General features: G+C 57.3%; 1 protein-coding gene and 1 non-coding gene across 2 annotated transcripts in view; both read right to left on the bottom strand.

Moving 5' to 3' along the window:
- Positions 1–12,727, bottom strand: part of MYO15B (myosin XVB) — a 31,909-nt gene that overhangs the window by 12,978 nt on the left and 6,204 nt on the right. The window contains exons 13-26 of the mRNA XM_069483171.1: positions 11,706–11,801; positions 11,354–11,485; positions 8,747–8,872; positions 7,925–8,002; positions 7,685–7,800; positions 7,553–7,598; positions 7,346–7,470; positions 6,013–6,130; positions 5,600–5,763; positions 3,056–3,149; positions 2,352–2,408; positions 1,981–2,038; positions 1,652–1,782; positions 82–177 (exon numbers count right to left, since the gene is read on the bottom strand). Of these exons, the coding sequence (XP_069339272.1) occupies positions 82–177; positions 1,652–1,782; positions 1,981–2,038; positions 2,352–2,408; positions 3,056–3,149; positions 5,600–5,763; positions 6,013–6,130; positions 7,346–7,470; positions 7,553–7,598; positions 7,685–7,800; positions 7,925–8,002; positions 8,747–8,872; positions 11,354–11,485; positions 11,706–11,801 (1,437 nt within the window). The remainder of the gene's footprint in view (positions 1–81; positions 178–1,651; positions 1,783–1,980; positions 2,039–2,351; positions 2,409–3,055; positions 3,150–5,599; positions 5,764–6,012; positions 6,131–7,345; positions 7,471–7,552; positions 7,599–7,684; positions 7,801–7,924; positions 8,003–8,746; positions 8,873–11,353; positions 11,486–11,705; positions 11,802–12,727) is intronic.
- Positions 9,937–10,044, bottom strand: LOC138392716 (U6 spliceosomal RNA). Its single transcript, XR_011235001.1, has one exon. It is a non-coding gene; the product is annotated as a U6 spliceosomal RNA (small nuclear RNA).

Below are 12,727 nucleotides of genomic sequence, written 5' to 3'. Positions count from 1 at the left end.
GAGGGCAGCACGTGCAGGGCTTCCATCTGCCCATCCCGTCCCCGCGAGGGCCCACCCGTCCCCTTCCGCTGAGCTACTCACCACCTTGTTGATGTCCAGGGCACACTGAGGGTTCTCGCCATCCAGCCGGGTCAGGGGCTTGGCCAGCGGCTGCCCTGGCCTGGGCAGGGACGGCTCCTGCAAGGAAGGAGGGTGACAGGGCAGGGGCTGGCTGGAGGACAGCCCTGGGGGAGCCCCACAGGAGCACCCGCCTGGGAGAGGGAGGGGCTGCACAGAATGCCATTGCAGAAATGCACCTTAATGCTCTTTGATTAGAAAATTGGTGCCCACACATGCAGAAAATTCAGGAAACATGGAAAAGGATAAAGAAGAAAATTAAAACCATTGTTAGCATTTCACTGCCAGAGATAATCACAGTTAACATTTTAGCCTCTTTTTTTTTTTTTTTTTTAAGAGACATGGTCTTGTTCTGTTGCCCAGGCTGGAATGCGGTAGTGCAATCATATAGTTCATGGCAGCCTTGAACTCCTGGGCTCAAGCAATCCTCCCACCTCAGCTTCCCAAGTACCTAGAACAGGTGCATGCCACTGCATATGCCTAATTTTTTTTTAAATCTTTTTTTAGAGATGGGGTCTTGCTATATTGTCCAGGCTGGTCTCCAACTCCTGGGTTCAAGCGATCCTCTTGGCTCAGCCTCCCCAATAGCAGGGACCATAAGTGCATACCACCATGCCCAGCTAATTTTTTTTCTCATTTTTCATAGAGATGGGGTCCTCACTGTTGCCCGGTCTTCAAATCCTGGCCTCAAGTGATCCTTCTGCCTCAGCCTCCCAAGTACCTGGGACGACAAGTGTGCACCACTGCATCTAGCTAAGTCTCTTTCTTTCTTATCTTACTTTCTATGCATAGATAAATACATCCTGGCACACACAACTCTATTGTTGACTTTAAACAAAATTAGGATCATACTATAAGTGCAGTTTCTGTTTTTTGTTTTTTTTTTTGAGACAGAGTCTCGCTCTGTTGCCTGAGCTAGAGTGCTGTGGCATCAGCCTAGGTCACAGCAACCTCAAACTCCTGGGCTTAAGCAATCCTTCGGCCTCAGCCTCCCAAGTAGCTGGGACTATAGGCATGTGCCACCATGCCTGGCTAATTTTTTTTCTATATATATTTTTAGCTGTCCAGATCATTTCTTTCTATTTTTAGTAGAGACGGGGTCTCGCTCTTGCTCAGGCAGGTCTCAAACTCCTGACCTCGAGCAATCCTCCCGCCTCGGCCTCCCAGAGTGCTAGGATTACAGGCGTGAGCCACCGCGCCCGGCCTGTAAGTACAGTTTTGAATCCTGCCCTTGTATTGAACGCTGGAGCCTAGACAGTTTCCCTTGTTGGTAAACATTCTCTAACGACATGACCTCCACAGCTGCGCAATACCGCAGGTATAATAAAGGTGTGGCAACATGGATCTAAACGTGTACGTGGTGAGATATTTTGGTTCAACGGACGTTTTCAGAGCAATTCATCTGCATCCAGAGCCCAGTGACTGGAGAGGGAAGAGTAAAAGTGGAGAAAGAGGGAAAAGGCGCAGCTCTCTGGGCAGGTGCCCATGTCAGGGATGGGTGGGGCCGGCAGGGAGAGTGCAGGCCGGGGCCCACCTGGAAGCCGATGGAGACGAAGCTGGAGAAGGGGAATCGGTCAATGTCTGGTGGGAGGGTCAGGCTGGGCCGGGCAGGGACTTCAGGGGCCATGGACTCGGTGATGCTCCCAGCCAGGGCGTCCTGGTGGCCTGGGAACATCAGGAAGCAGCCCAGAGATACCAGGTGTAGTACTGCTCCTGGCACCCCCTCTCACCATCAGCCACCAGCCCCTGGCTACAGGGAGCTGGGTGGTGAGCTTGGGGGGCCCTGGACCACAGGGAACAAACCCACCCCACAGAAAAGGGACCAGGGAAGGGGTCCCGGCAAGAAGCACCAATGAGACTCACCTTCTGCTGTCTTCAGCATGACGGCCAGCTCCGCCGGGATCTCCAAGCTCCCCAGCTCCTGGCGGGGAGGACCGACTCACCCAGGAATCAAGGGAGGGGGCGCAGGGACCCAGGGTCCCTCCTCAGCCTCAGGATTATAAACATCCCTCCAAAAACCAAGCGTTCTGGCCCTGGACACTCAACCAGAGCCCCAAGGACCCTCAGAGGGAATCATGAGCATGGAGCGCCAAGGGCAGCCCAGTCCACGCTCAGCGAACATCCCTGAGTGACAGGACCCATAGCGGCACCCCTGACACCCTCCCCCCATGGTGTGCCAGGTTCAGTGGGCTCACGTCCTGGTGTAGAGCTCCTCCAGCTTCCAGGCCACCTACCATGCTTCGTGCTCTCCCCGAGGCCCCGTCGCCGTGCCAGCCACACCAATGTCCAAGCTGTTGGGGGAGACGCAGGAAGAGCCGAGGCCTTTGGTGGGGAGTCACCATGAGTCCCCTAGAGGCACCTCCCCAGTTCCACAGTTCAGCTGCCCCTGCTACCCCCAGGAGGCCCTGACACCAGCAAAGGCAGGAGAACAGCACCGGAGGGGCAGCTGCCTGGCGGGGCAATTGTCCCCCACCTGTCCCTGGCCCTCCAGAGCCTCACCAGCCTCAGCACCTCGGGAGTCACAGCCTGTCTGCCAGGGCACCAGCAAGAGGGCAGGAAGAAGGGAAGAAATGTCCCAGGGGACAAAGTCCAGCCAGGGAGGGGGGCAGCCTGTGGGCACTGACCTTTGAGCTGCTTTATGGCTCTCAAATTGAAGTCACCAGGCAAGAGAGAGGAGCAGAAGGGCCCCAGGGAGGGCGGGGGAATGGGAGGAACCGAGGCAGGGATGACGGAGGACAGCACCCCCCCGGTGGCCAAGCGACCCCAGTCACACGGAGGGAAGAGGGAGGAGCCCAGTGAGTGATGGCCTGGAGGCCGCGGTCCTTGCGGCTGGGCCGAGAGGGTGGACACTGTTGGGATTTGGCCAACTTGGTGGACCAAGGCTGCCTGGCCTCTGCCCGAGCTTCCCCAGTCCCGCACCCGCCCCGAACCCCTGCACCTGCAGCCTCTGCCGCCTCCAGAGCAGGGGCCGGGCCAGCAGCAGGACGGTGTTCAGCTGTCCCAGAGCTGCTCGCCGCCGGAGGTACCGCTTCCTGGAGGCCGTGGGGGGCAGGGATGAAGAGTCCAAACTTACATCTCCTGCCTGGCGCCCGAATCCTCTAAGCCTAGACATTCGTGTAAGAACTGACTCTGGACCAGGCTCAGTGGCTCACACCTATGATCCCAGCACTTTGGGAGGCGGAGGCAGGAGAATCGCTTGAGGTCAGAAGTTCGAGACCAGCCTGAGCAACACAGAGGAATCCTCCCCCCACCCCACTGCCCCATCTTTACAAAAAAACAGAAAAAGTAGCCCGGTGTGGTGGCCATGTCTGTAGTTCCCTCTACTTGAGAGGGTAAGGCAGGAGCATCGTTTGAGCCCAGGAGTTGGAGGTTGCTGTGAGCTATGATGAGACCACTGCGCTGTAGCCCAGGCAACAGAGACCCTCAAACAAACAAACAAACAAACAACCCCCCCAAAAAACCAAAACTGATTCTGGAGCCGTGAAGGCCCTGGATGCTTCACAGAAGCAGCAGGAGAAGAACAGGACACCGTGAAAGCAGAAGTCAGCCGAGGGGTTGTTTAGCGCAGGCGCTAATATCCCACTCTGGAGCCGGACTGCCTGGGGTCAGGTCGCTCCCCGCCCGTTAGTTACTGTGATCTCGGATAAACTGCTGTGCCTCTCTGTGCTCCCTGCGATTTATTTTCGTGATCTATAAAATCAGGATTATTGTAAAGCCTGCCCCATAACAAGATGAAAGGAATTAGCAGATGCAAGGATGTAGAACAGAGTCTGTCATGTTATTATTTAAGAGGCAGAACTTATAATTAAAAAGTAACATCACTGAACATCGAATAGGAGATCCTGGAACAGGGAAAGCGCACACAAAGTATCTTTGAGAAATTCCAAGATGTAAGAAGACCAGACTCCTCAAAGGAGTCCTGAGCAGGACAAACATTTAAAAATAAACCTACAACTTTTGTGCATCAAAGGACACATGTGAGGAGAGTGAACAGATGGCCCACAGAGGCTACTTGCTAGTACCCAGAACATGTAAAGAACTCCTACAACCCAGCAGCAAAACGGAGCACTGGAACAGACGTTTCTCCCAAGAAGATGCCCCGGGGCTGAGCAGCACACGGAAGGATGCCGACATCATCGGTCATTAGAGAATGCAAATCAAAACCCTAATGAGATCCTGCTTCACACCCACGAGGATGGCTGTAATTTTAGCAATAGAAAGTGGCACGTATTGGCCAGGATGCAGAGAAATTGGAGAAATCGGAACTTTTGCACATTGCTCATAGGATATAAAATGGAAAACAGTTTGGTAGCTCCTCAAAAAGTTAAACATAGACTTACTGTACGACCCAGCCATCCCACTCCTAGGCATAAACCCCAAAGATTTGCAAACAGAGACTAGAACAGATACTTGTACACCCTCATCCGTAGCAGCATCGTCCATAATAGTCAAAAGGTGGCGACAACCCAAATGTCTGTCCGTGGATGCACGGAGGAATACACTGTGGTGTATCCACACGATGGAACACCATCCAGCCATGAAAAGGATGAAGTTCGATACGTGCTACAACATGCAGGAACTTGGACAACATTAGGTGAAAGCCGCAGTCATAAAAGGAAATAGCATGTGAGTCAACTTACGGGAAACAGCTAGAACAGGAAAAGTCATAAGGAGACTGGAAGTCACCAGAGGATGGGGGGATGGGGAATAAGGAGTTTATTGCTTAATGGGCACAGAGTTTCTGTTTTTGTGATGAAAAAGTTTTGGGAACAGACACAGATAGGTCACGGTTGTCCTCTCTCTGGAGGCTCCCTGGTGCCCTCGCCCCGGCACTGCTTTGCTTCATTCTCAGCCCTCGAGTTACGCTTTGGGGCGTTCAGTGGCTGGTTTACCGTCTGAATCTGACTCCCCAGCTAGCCCGGGAGGCACCAGCCCTGCCGCCTCCAGCCCTGCCACCAGCGTCTGCCCCAGGGTTGATGGGGCGGATGGCCAGCCAGTAGCTGTGGCAGGGATGAGAGAAGACAGGCGTGAGAGTGACAGGAGACAATGAGGTGAGAAGGGGAGGGTAGCGTTATAAGACCAAGAAGGACAAAGTTGCTAGAGTGGAAAAGTCTGGCCGACATCAGGGCCAGAGAGGTAGGCAGGCCGTACATACTCGATTCCTGCTCTGAAAAGATCGCTCTTGCTGCAGAGTGGAGAGTAGAGTAGAAAAGAGAACAATCAAAGGATTAGGACTGCATGTTCAGGTGGCCTCAACACGTAATGAGCTTCTTGTGACTGGGGGTATTCAAGCAGAGACTTTGTGGGTATGAGCGGGAATGCCATCAAGGGGAGGCAAGTGCTGATGGGAGGGGCCGGGGCAGGTGGACTTGCCTTAAGACCTACGTCTCCCCAGCCCTGCCCCACCACCTTGAGGAGGAGCCCACGGCCTCGCCCTGCCCCCCACACACATACTGCAGCTGTGGCTGCAGCGCCTGCAGACCTGGCCTGGAGCCCACGCACACGGGCCTGCATCCGGGGCAGGAGGCGGAGGCGCTGGCGGGAGATGCAGGAGTAAAGGCCACGGTGCAGGGTGAGCAAGGCCTGGGAGCACCGCTGGGCCCGGAGCTGCTCCAGCCGCTGCCAGCCCTGCTCCTGCAGCAGGACCTGTGGGCAGAGGTGCAGGCTGCGGGCAGGTCCAGGGGATGGGCACCTGCTCTCCTCCTCAGGCCCAGCCTCCTCCCTCCCGCCACACAATCTGTTGTTCCGGGGGGGCTGGGACAGCCTGCTGCCCAGCCCCTCTCCCTCTCCAATTAGGAAGGACCACCAAATGCCAAGCTTGTCCCTGTTTGTCCCAGAATATGCCTCTCCTTTCCACCCATGCCGTCCCCCGCACATACGGACACACACACCCACCTTGGTGGCTCCGAGGTGATAGAGCAGCGACTCAGCCCCCAGCGCCTGGCTCAAGATGGTGCCACACCTCTCCCGGTCAGAGGGGTCTTCCAGTCCCGCTGTCCCCAGGGCCCGGAACCTGCCCCGAGGACAGAGAGCCAAGGTCAGAACAGCGAGGCCCTGTTTTCCCTTTGTTTTGATGCCCCAAGCCCCTTGGTGTTGCTCAATTTCTAGGTCATTCAACAATTTGGACAGCGTCTGCTATGCGCCAGGTGCTGGGTGGGGCCCCGAGATGTGGCAGGACACTGGGCCGCTGCTCTCCCGGAGCTCAGCGGGGGCGGGGGAGCAACAGGAACGTGGGCCTGAGGGTTCGGTCCCAACGCCGCTACCTCAGTGCCTGCCCCACAGAGACAAGTTTGCGGAGGGAGAGGAGAGGAGGAAGGGGTGGGTGGATGAGTGTTTAACGAGGTTTCACTGTCCCAAGTTGGCTCAATGGACGTCGATAGTCTGAACCAAGCACCCTGCTGCGTGGACAGCTATACCTGGCGGTTCCCCTCACCCACGCCGGGAAGCCCTGGCAGAGGTGGCAACTGCTGCAGCCAGTAAGTTTCCGGACAGAGGCAGAACCTTCCCCACCCTGGCCCTTCTCAGTGTCTGGCTCAAGGCAAGTCACACCCATCCCTGCTGCCTGCCTCTGGCTCAGCCCTCGGCCAGGCTATCCCTGTGGCCAAGGCCACCTAGGCAAAGGGTGTCGCCAGAGCCCTGGGCGAGGCTGCCCCCTCACTGCTGAGGTGCTGCCAGCCCAGCTCGGCTGGACCTGGACGAGGAGAACTGCCTCCCCTCCCCCTGCTCCTGTCCTCCAGCCTTTCAGAGGGTTCCCAAGAGGCCAGCCAGTCAATGGCCAAGGCCAAATAGGCAAACAATAAAATGGCTTTTCTAGAGGTTTCCGAGCTCCTGGAACAGAGCTGCCTCTGGTGTTCCTGGCAGCCCATCGCCACCCCCATCCTCCTCTGCGCAGATGCTGCCCTGCCTGGCCCCACGTGGCCACCCTCCTTCCCACTCTGCTCCCTCTCTGTCTTCCCTCCAGCCTGCCCCTCCTGACACCCACCGGCTGAGCCCCGCCCAGGGCAGGGACCGTCCCCACCTCATCTCCGATCCCCAGGCAGGAGCACAGGAGGGGTTTGCTGTGGAGAAGGAGGCCTGCACGGAGGGAGGGGTCGTGCAGTGAAGGGAGACAGGAAGAGGGATGAAAGGAGGGCAAGGCGGGGGAGGTTGGGTGCCAGGCCCCTTCCCATTGCCACCTGGAATCTCTCCAGGGGCTTCCTTGTCAGTCCTGCCTGAGGCGGGGCCCTACCTGGCCAGGAAGGCCCCGAAGGGCACACGCACGGGGAAGTTTGCACTGCGGACACCTGTGGCCTCCAGGACGCCAGCCTGGTGCAGCTGCTCAGCCACATGTCCCACGTCGAAGCAGCCTGGGAGCTGTGGCCGCGAGACAGGGAGAAGGAAGCTGGAGCCACGGGGCTAGGGCTGGGGCGGGAGGTGCAGGCGCCTGGGGGCTCACCTTCCCAGGGTTGGGGCTCAGGCACTGGATGACATAGATGCGGCTCCTGAGGAGTGAAGGAGGGCTCTTTGGGCACGGGCCAGCACCCCATCCAAGCCCCGCGGGGTCTGGCGTGGGGGACGCTGCTCTCACCTGCCCAGCCGGGCTACGAGGTCCCCCAGGGCCTGCTGGAAGCGGGCGGCCAGCGTGGGCCTGCCTTGGCCTCCCCGGGACTGCAGCCCTGCCTCCTGGAACAGGGCGCCCACCAGCTGCGGGCGGGCGAGGGGGCTGAGCCGGCTCACCTCCTGCGCCAGCCCCTCCGGGAGAGCATCGGGGGAGGACAGAATGGGGGGACAGCGTGGAGGGGGAGCACCGGGAGGGCAGGCAGGGCACCTGGAGCCGGCTCTGGCCAAGTGTTTCCACCACGGCAGCGTCCAGGTGATCCCGGTTTGTATTTACAAACTTGTGAACCTATGAGGGGCCACAGGGGAGGCAGGGGGCGTGGCGGGGGCAGGAGGGGGCGTGGCGGGGGCAGGAGGGGGCGTGGCGGGGGCAGGAGGGGGCGTGGCGGGGGCAGGAGGGGGCGTGGCGGGGGCAGGAGAGGGCGGGGGAGTTTTCTTCATTCTAACTCCTTGTATTTCTTTTTTGGGTGACTCCTGGTAGTTTGCATTTTTTTCTTCTACAATCAGAGTGTGCCACCTCCTCCAGGGAGCCATACCTAACTCCGTATCTCAAGCTAGTCACCCCGTCCTTCCCTTGACACCAGCCCCCTCCCCTCTTGGGTTGATGCGAAATCTCCCTGGTAGGCCTGGGACTCAGAAGAGGGAGAGGAAAGTCCATTCAGTGAGCAGCTGCTATGTGCCAGGCACCTGCCTGGCCATCAGGTTTTAACCCTTGCAACAATGCTGTGGGACAGATTTCCACACCCATTTTACAGATGAGGAAATGGAGGCTGAGAGGGCGAAGAGAACTGTGGAGGCTCTCAGACCCAGGCCCGTGCTCATGCTCTGCCCTCTTCTGTCCTGAGGGTCCTGGGGCTTCGACTCCGCCACCCCACAATTCGCACCAGAACTCAGCAAATCCTGCCCACAAGTGGGTGGGCCAATGGCCCAGGTGGGGACAGAGGGCCAAGCCCTGCCAGGGGCCTCCCCTCACCCCCTCCTCTCAGCTGCCGGATGATTCACACTGCCTGAGTCTGTCCCTGAGGCCAAATACCTGGTAGGTGACAGCCCCGGCATAATGCCGCACGGTGAAGATTGGCAAGGGCAGCTGGGGCTTGGCATAGCTCGGGTGCTCACCATGGTGATAGTGGCACTTCTGGAGGAAGGTGTGGTCTGTGGCCTATAAGAGGGACAGATGTGTTTCTCTCAGGCCTTTGCACGTGCTGTTCTGCTGCCTGGACTGTGCTCCCCTCCCTGGGACCCCAAATTCCACATATACTGTATGTAGGGGAAGTCCCCAAACTTCTTCCTCAGACAGGAAGAGTCACTCCATATTCCATTCCTTATAAAGGGCACACTCTCTCAATGACTTTACTAATTTTTTTTTTTTTGAGACAGGGTCTCACTCTGTCACCCAGGCTGGAGCCCAGTGGTGTGATCACAGCTCACTGCAGTCTTCAATTCCTGGGCTCAAGCGATCCTCCTACCTCAGCCTCCCCAGTAGCTAGGACTACAGGTGCATGCCTCCATACCTAGCTAATTTTTCTTTTTTAGAGATGGGGTCTTGCTATGTTGCCCCAGGCTGGTCTTGAACTTTTAGACTCAAGTGATCCTCCTGCTTCAGCCTCCCAAAGTGCTGGGACTATAGGTATGAGCCACAGTGCCCAGCCTATGTTTCACTATTTTACCTATTTTATCTTTCACTTTTCATTTTCAAAATCTAATTGGGAAAATGGGGGGGGGGGGCAGGGAGCAGTGGCTCATTCCTGCAATCCCAGCACTCTGGGAGGCCAAGGCAGGAGGATCCCTTGAGGTCAGGGGTTTGAGACCAGCCTGAGCAAGAGCAATACCTCGTCTCTACTAAAAATAGAAAAAATTAGCCGGGCATGGTGGCACATGCCTGTAGTCCCAGCTACTTGGGAGGCTGAGGCAGGAGGATTGCTTGAGCCCAGGATTTTGAGGTTGCTGTGAGCTAGGCTAATGCCATGGCACTCTACCCAGGGCGACAGAGTGAGAATCTGTTTAAAAAAAAGAAAAGAAAACACAAAGAAAAGAAAATGGGGGCGTTGCCTTATATTCAGGGCACATTGTTATATTGATCTTCTACAGAAACTCCTGCTCCACCTTCTGGCCTCAGCTCCCAGAAGAGGCCCCCCGGCCCAGACACACCCTCATGGCCCCACATACAAACCCACAGAGCCCTACAAGTGTGATCTTATATTTGGCTCTGCATTTCTGGGTTTTTTTATTTTTTTTTATTTAGAAATTCAACGGTGTCATCCTCGAGCAGGGGCCATGCTAATCTTCTCTGTATCGTTCTAATTTTGGTATATGTGCTGCCGAAGCGAGCACATGCATTTCTGGGTTTTTAAAATGAACGTTTCTCTCCTGCTACCCTGTGGGCTTGAAGGGGAGAGGGACTGGGTCTATTTTTGTTCACCTTTTATCCTTAGCATAGTCCCTGGCACACACGTGCGTTGGTTCATTCATTCTTTAGTGAACCCTTAACATGCGCTGCAGATAGAGCTCAAACACTGCAGACGGGGGCCCAGCCCGCGCTGTACGCTGCATGGCGTACATGCACGGTCCCTATAAAGCAGGAGCCGGGCGAGGTGGTGCAGGAGCCGGGCGAGGTGGTGCACGTGCCCGCAGCACCGGCTACTTGGGAGGCTGCGTTGGAAGGATCACTTGAGCCCAGGAGTCCAAGGTTGCAGTGAGCTTCGATCACACCTGTGAACAGCCACTACACTCCAGCCTGGGCAACATAGTGAGACCCCATCTCAAAAAATAAAGAAATAGGCCAGGCGCGGTGGCTCATGCCTGTAATCCTAGCACTCTGGGAGGCTGAGGCGGGTGGATCGCTCGAGGTCAGGAGTTCGAGACCAGCCTGAACAAGAGTGAGACCCTGTTTCTACTAAAATAGAAAGAAATTCTCTGGCCAACTAAAAATCTATATAGAAAAAATTAGCCGGGCACGGTGGCGCATGCCTGTAGTCCCAGCTACCCGGGAGGCTGAGGCAGTAGGATCGCTTGAGCCCAGGAGTTTGAGGTTGCTGTGAGCTAGGCTGATGCCACGGCACTCACTCTAGCCCGGGCAACAGAGCGAGACTCTGTCTCAAAAGAAAAAAAAAATAAAGAAAGAAATAAAGAAATAAACACAAAATAAGCAAAATAAAATAGGAAATAGGGATGACGCTGAAGAGCAAGAGGAGCTATTTAAGTAGGAACGGGTGGGGGGTGGTCAGGAAGTGCTTGTGAAATGGGTGCACCATGGCCTTGAGGTTTGTTCGCTACCGGTCAGAGACCACAGTGGCATCTGGCCACAATCGGAAGGCACATGCAAAAGCCCTTCATGAGCCCTGTGCAGTCCCCACCACACCGCCCATCAGGCACTACTGACCCCCTTCTGCAGCAAGGACATGGGCGACCCCAGAGGCCAGGTGTCTTGATTGAGACCACTCAGAAACAAGGCTTGAACCCAGCGCTGGGGGAGCCCAGGCTCTTCCCCTTGGCCTTCCCAGGCTGTGCTGAGGGGCTGCAGGCAGGATCTTTGGACTCCATAATGCTGTTGTCCCCCCAGGAGACCCTGCTGGTTATGGCCTGGCCACCCAGGGCCCCCACTCCTTGTCCCTAAGACTGGAGCCACTGTCTTGGGCCTTACCTGGGACAGCCCTGTCTGGGCATCCAGGATGCTCAGGAGGCTGTGGGGCTGGTCTGCCAGGAGGTCCAGGCAGGACGCCCTCTGAGGCTGAGGGACGGGCACCCAGGACAGCAGCTCCTGCTGACACTCCTCCTGGGAACAGCCAGCATTTGGTCATTTACAGAGCCTGTCCACGTCTGTGGGGGCCTCACCGAGCTGGAGCAGGGATGACGCTCCCATCTCGTGGATGAGCAAACTGAGGTGTCTCAGAAGGACTGAGACACCCCACAGCAAGGGGCCTGCAGGGCGGAGCTCTTGGCTCACTACCCTTCTTTGCCCAGGTGGCCTCTGCCCCGCGGTGCCGCTGTCATACCTCCTCCTGGGCCAGCAGCATCCGGCTGCAGAAGAGCTGTAGGCGCTCGCTGGCGAGGTTGTTGCACAGTTGCTCCAGGCCGTTCACCCGCAGCGCCTGGGAGCAGGTGGCAGTGAGGTGGGCACACAGGCCCGTGCCCTTCACCCCCTTCCCCGAGGGGCTACCCCCATTCTGTCCAGGGTGCAGGGAGGAGTGGTGCTCAGGGCAGATGCTGCCACCACAGGGGCAAGTCCAAAGGCCCTGGCACAGCGTGCGAGTAGCCTCAGCCCTGCCCAGCCACACGGCAGGCGTCCCTCTTGCCTCCCACGCCCCTGCCCTCTGTTGCAGCACTACTGTGAGCCTCCGGCCACGGCCTTCCTGAGGTCTGGAGGGCACCTCTTCCTACTACCTAGCTCGCTGGCATCAGATCCCACATCATACGCAGAGTCCAGCCTGCTGCCTCCAAGAAGCTTCCAGCATCCTCTGTGCTGCCTCAGCACTCTGCTAGAGAGCCTGGCAGAGCCCCTGCTTCACACGGCTTCGTGCACCCTCCGACACACACACACACACACACACACACACGCACACGTACGCACCCACACCACAGTCACCGCCCTCCCCAGGGAGCAGATCACCAGGGACACACTGTGCAGAGCAGGACAGAGCAGGGGGCAGTGAACAGTGCCTATCCAGGGACCGAGGGCAGGGGCCACCTCCTCTCCTGCCAGCTCCCCCCTGGCTGCCCCGAGGGGCAAGATCTTCTAGAAAGGGGTGCAGAGCTTGTGACAACTCAGAGCGATTTGGGGGACTGTCCCACTTCCCTCCGCTCTTGGCTTGTAGGAGGGGAGACTGTAGGTGGGCCCATCCTGGGGCCTCCAGTGCCTTTGGAGCTCCTGTGAGTCCCTGCAAGGCCCAGCAGGACAGGACTCTCCAAAGGCAATGCCAGGACCGGACAGAGCAGAGCAGAATGGCTGCACCTGCGGAGCGCACAGCTCTCTCAGGGGCCATCTCCTCTTAGCCTTTGCAATACACGAGGTGGGTCC

The sequence above is a fragment of the Eulemur rufifrons genome, chromosome 9 (assembly GCF_041146395.1).
Source record: "Eulemur rufifrons isolate Redbay chromosome 9, OSU_ERuf_1, whole genome shotgun sequence".
NCBI classification, from domain to species: Eukaryota; Metazoa; Chordata; class Mammalia; order Primates; family Lemuridae; genus Eulemur; species Eulemur rufifrons.
The sequence above is the reverse complement of the archived record's forward strand: the minus strand, read 5'-3'. Positions and strand labels throughout refer to the sequence as shown.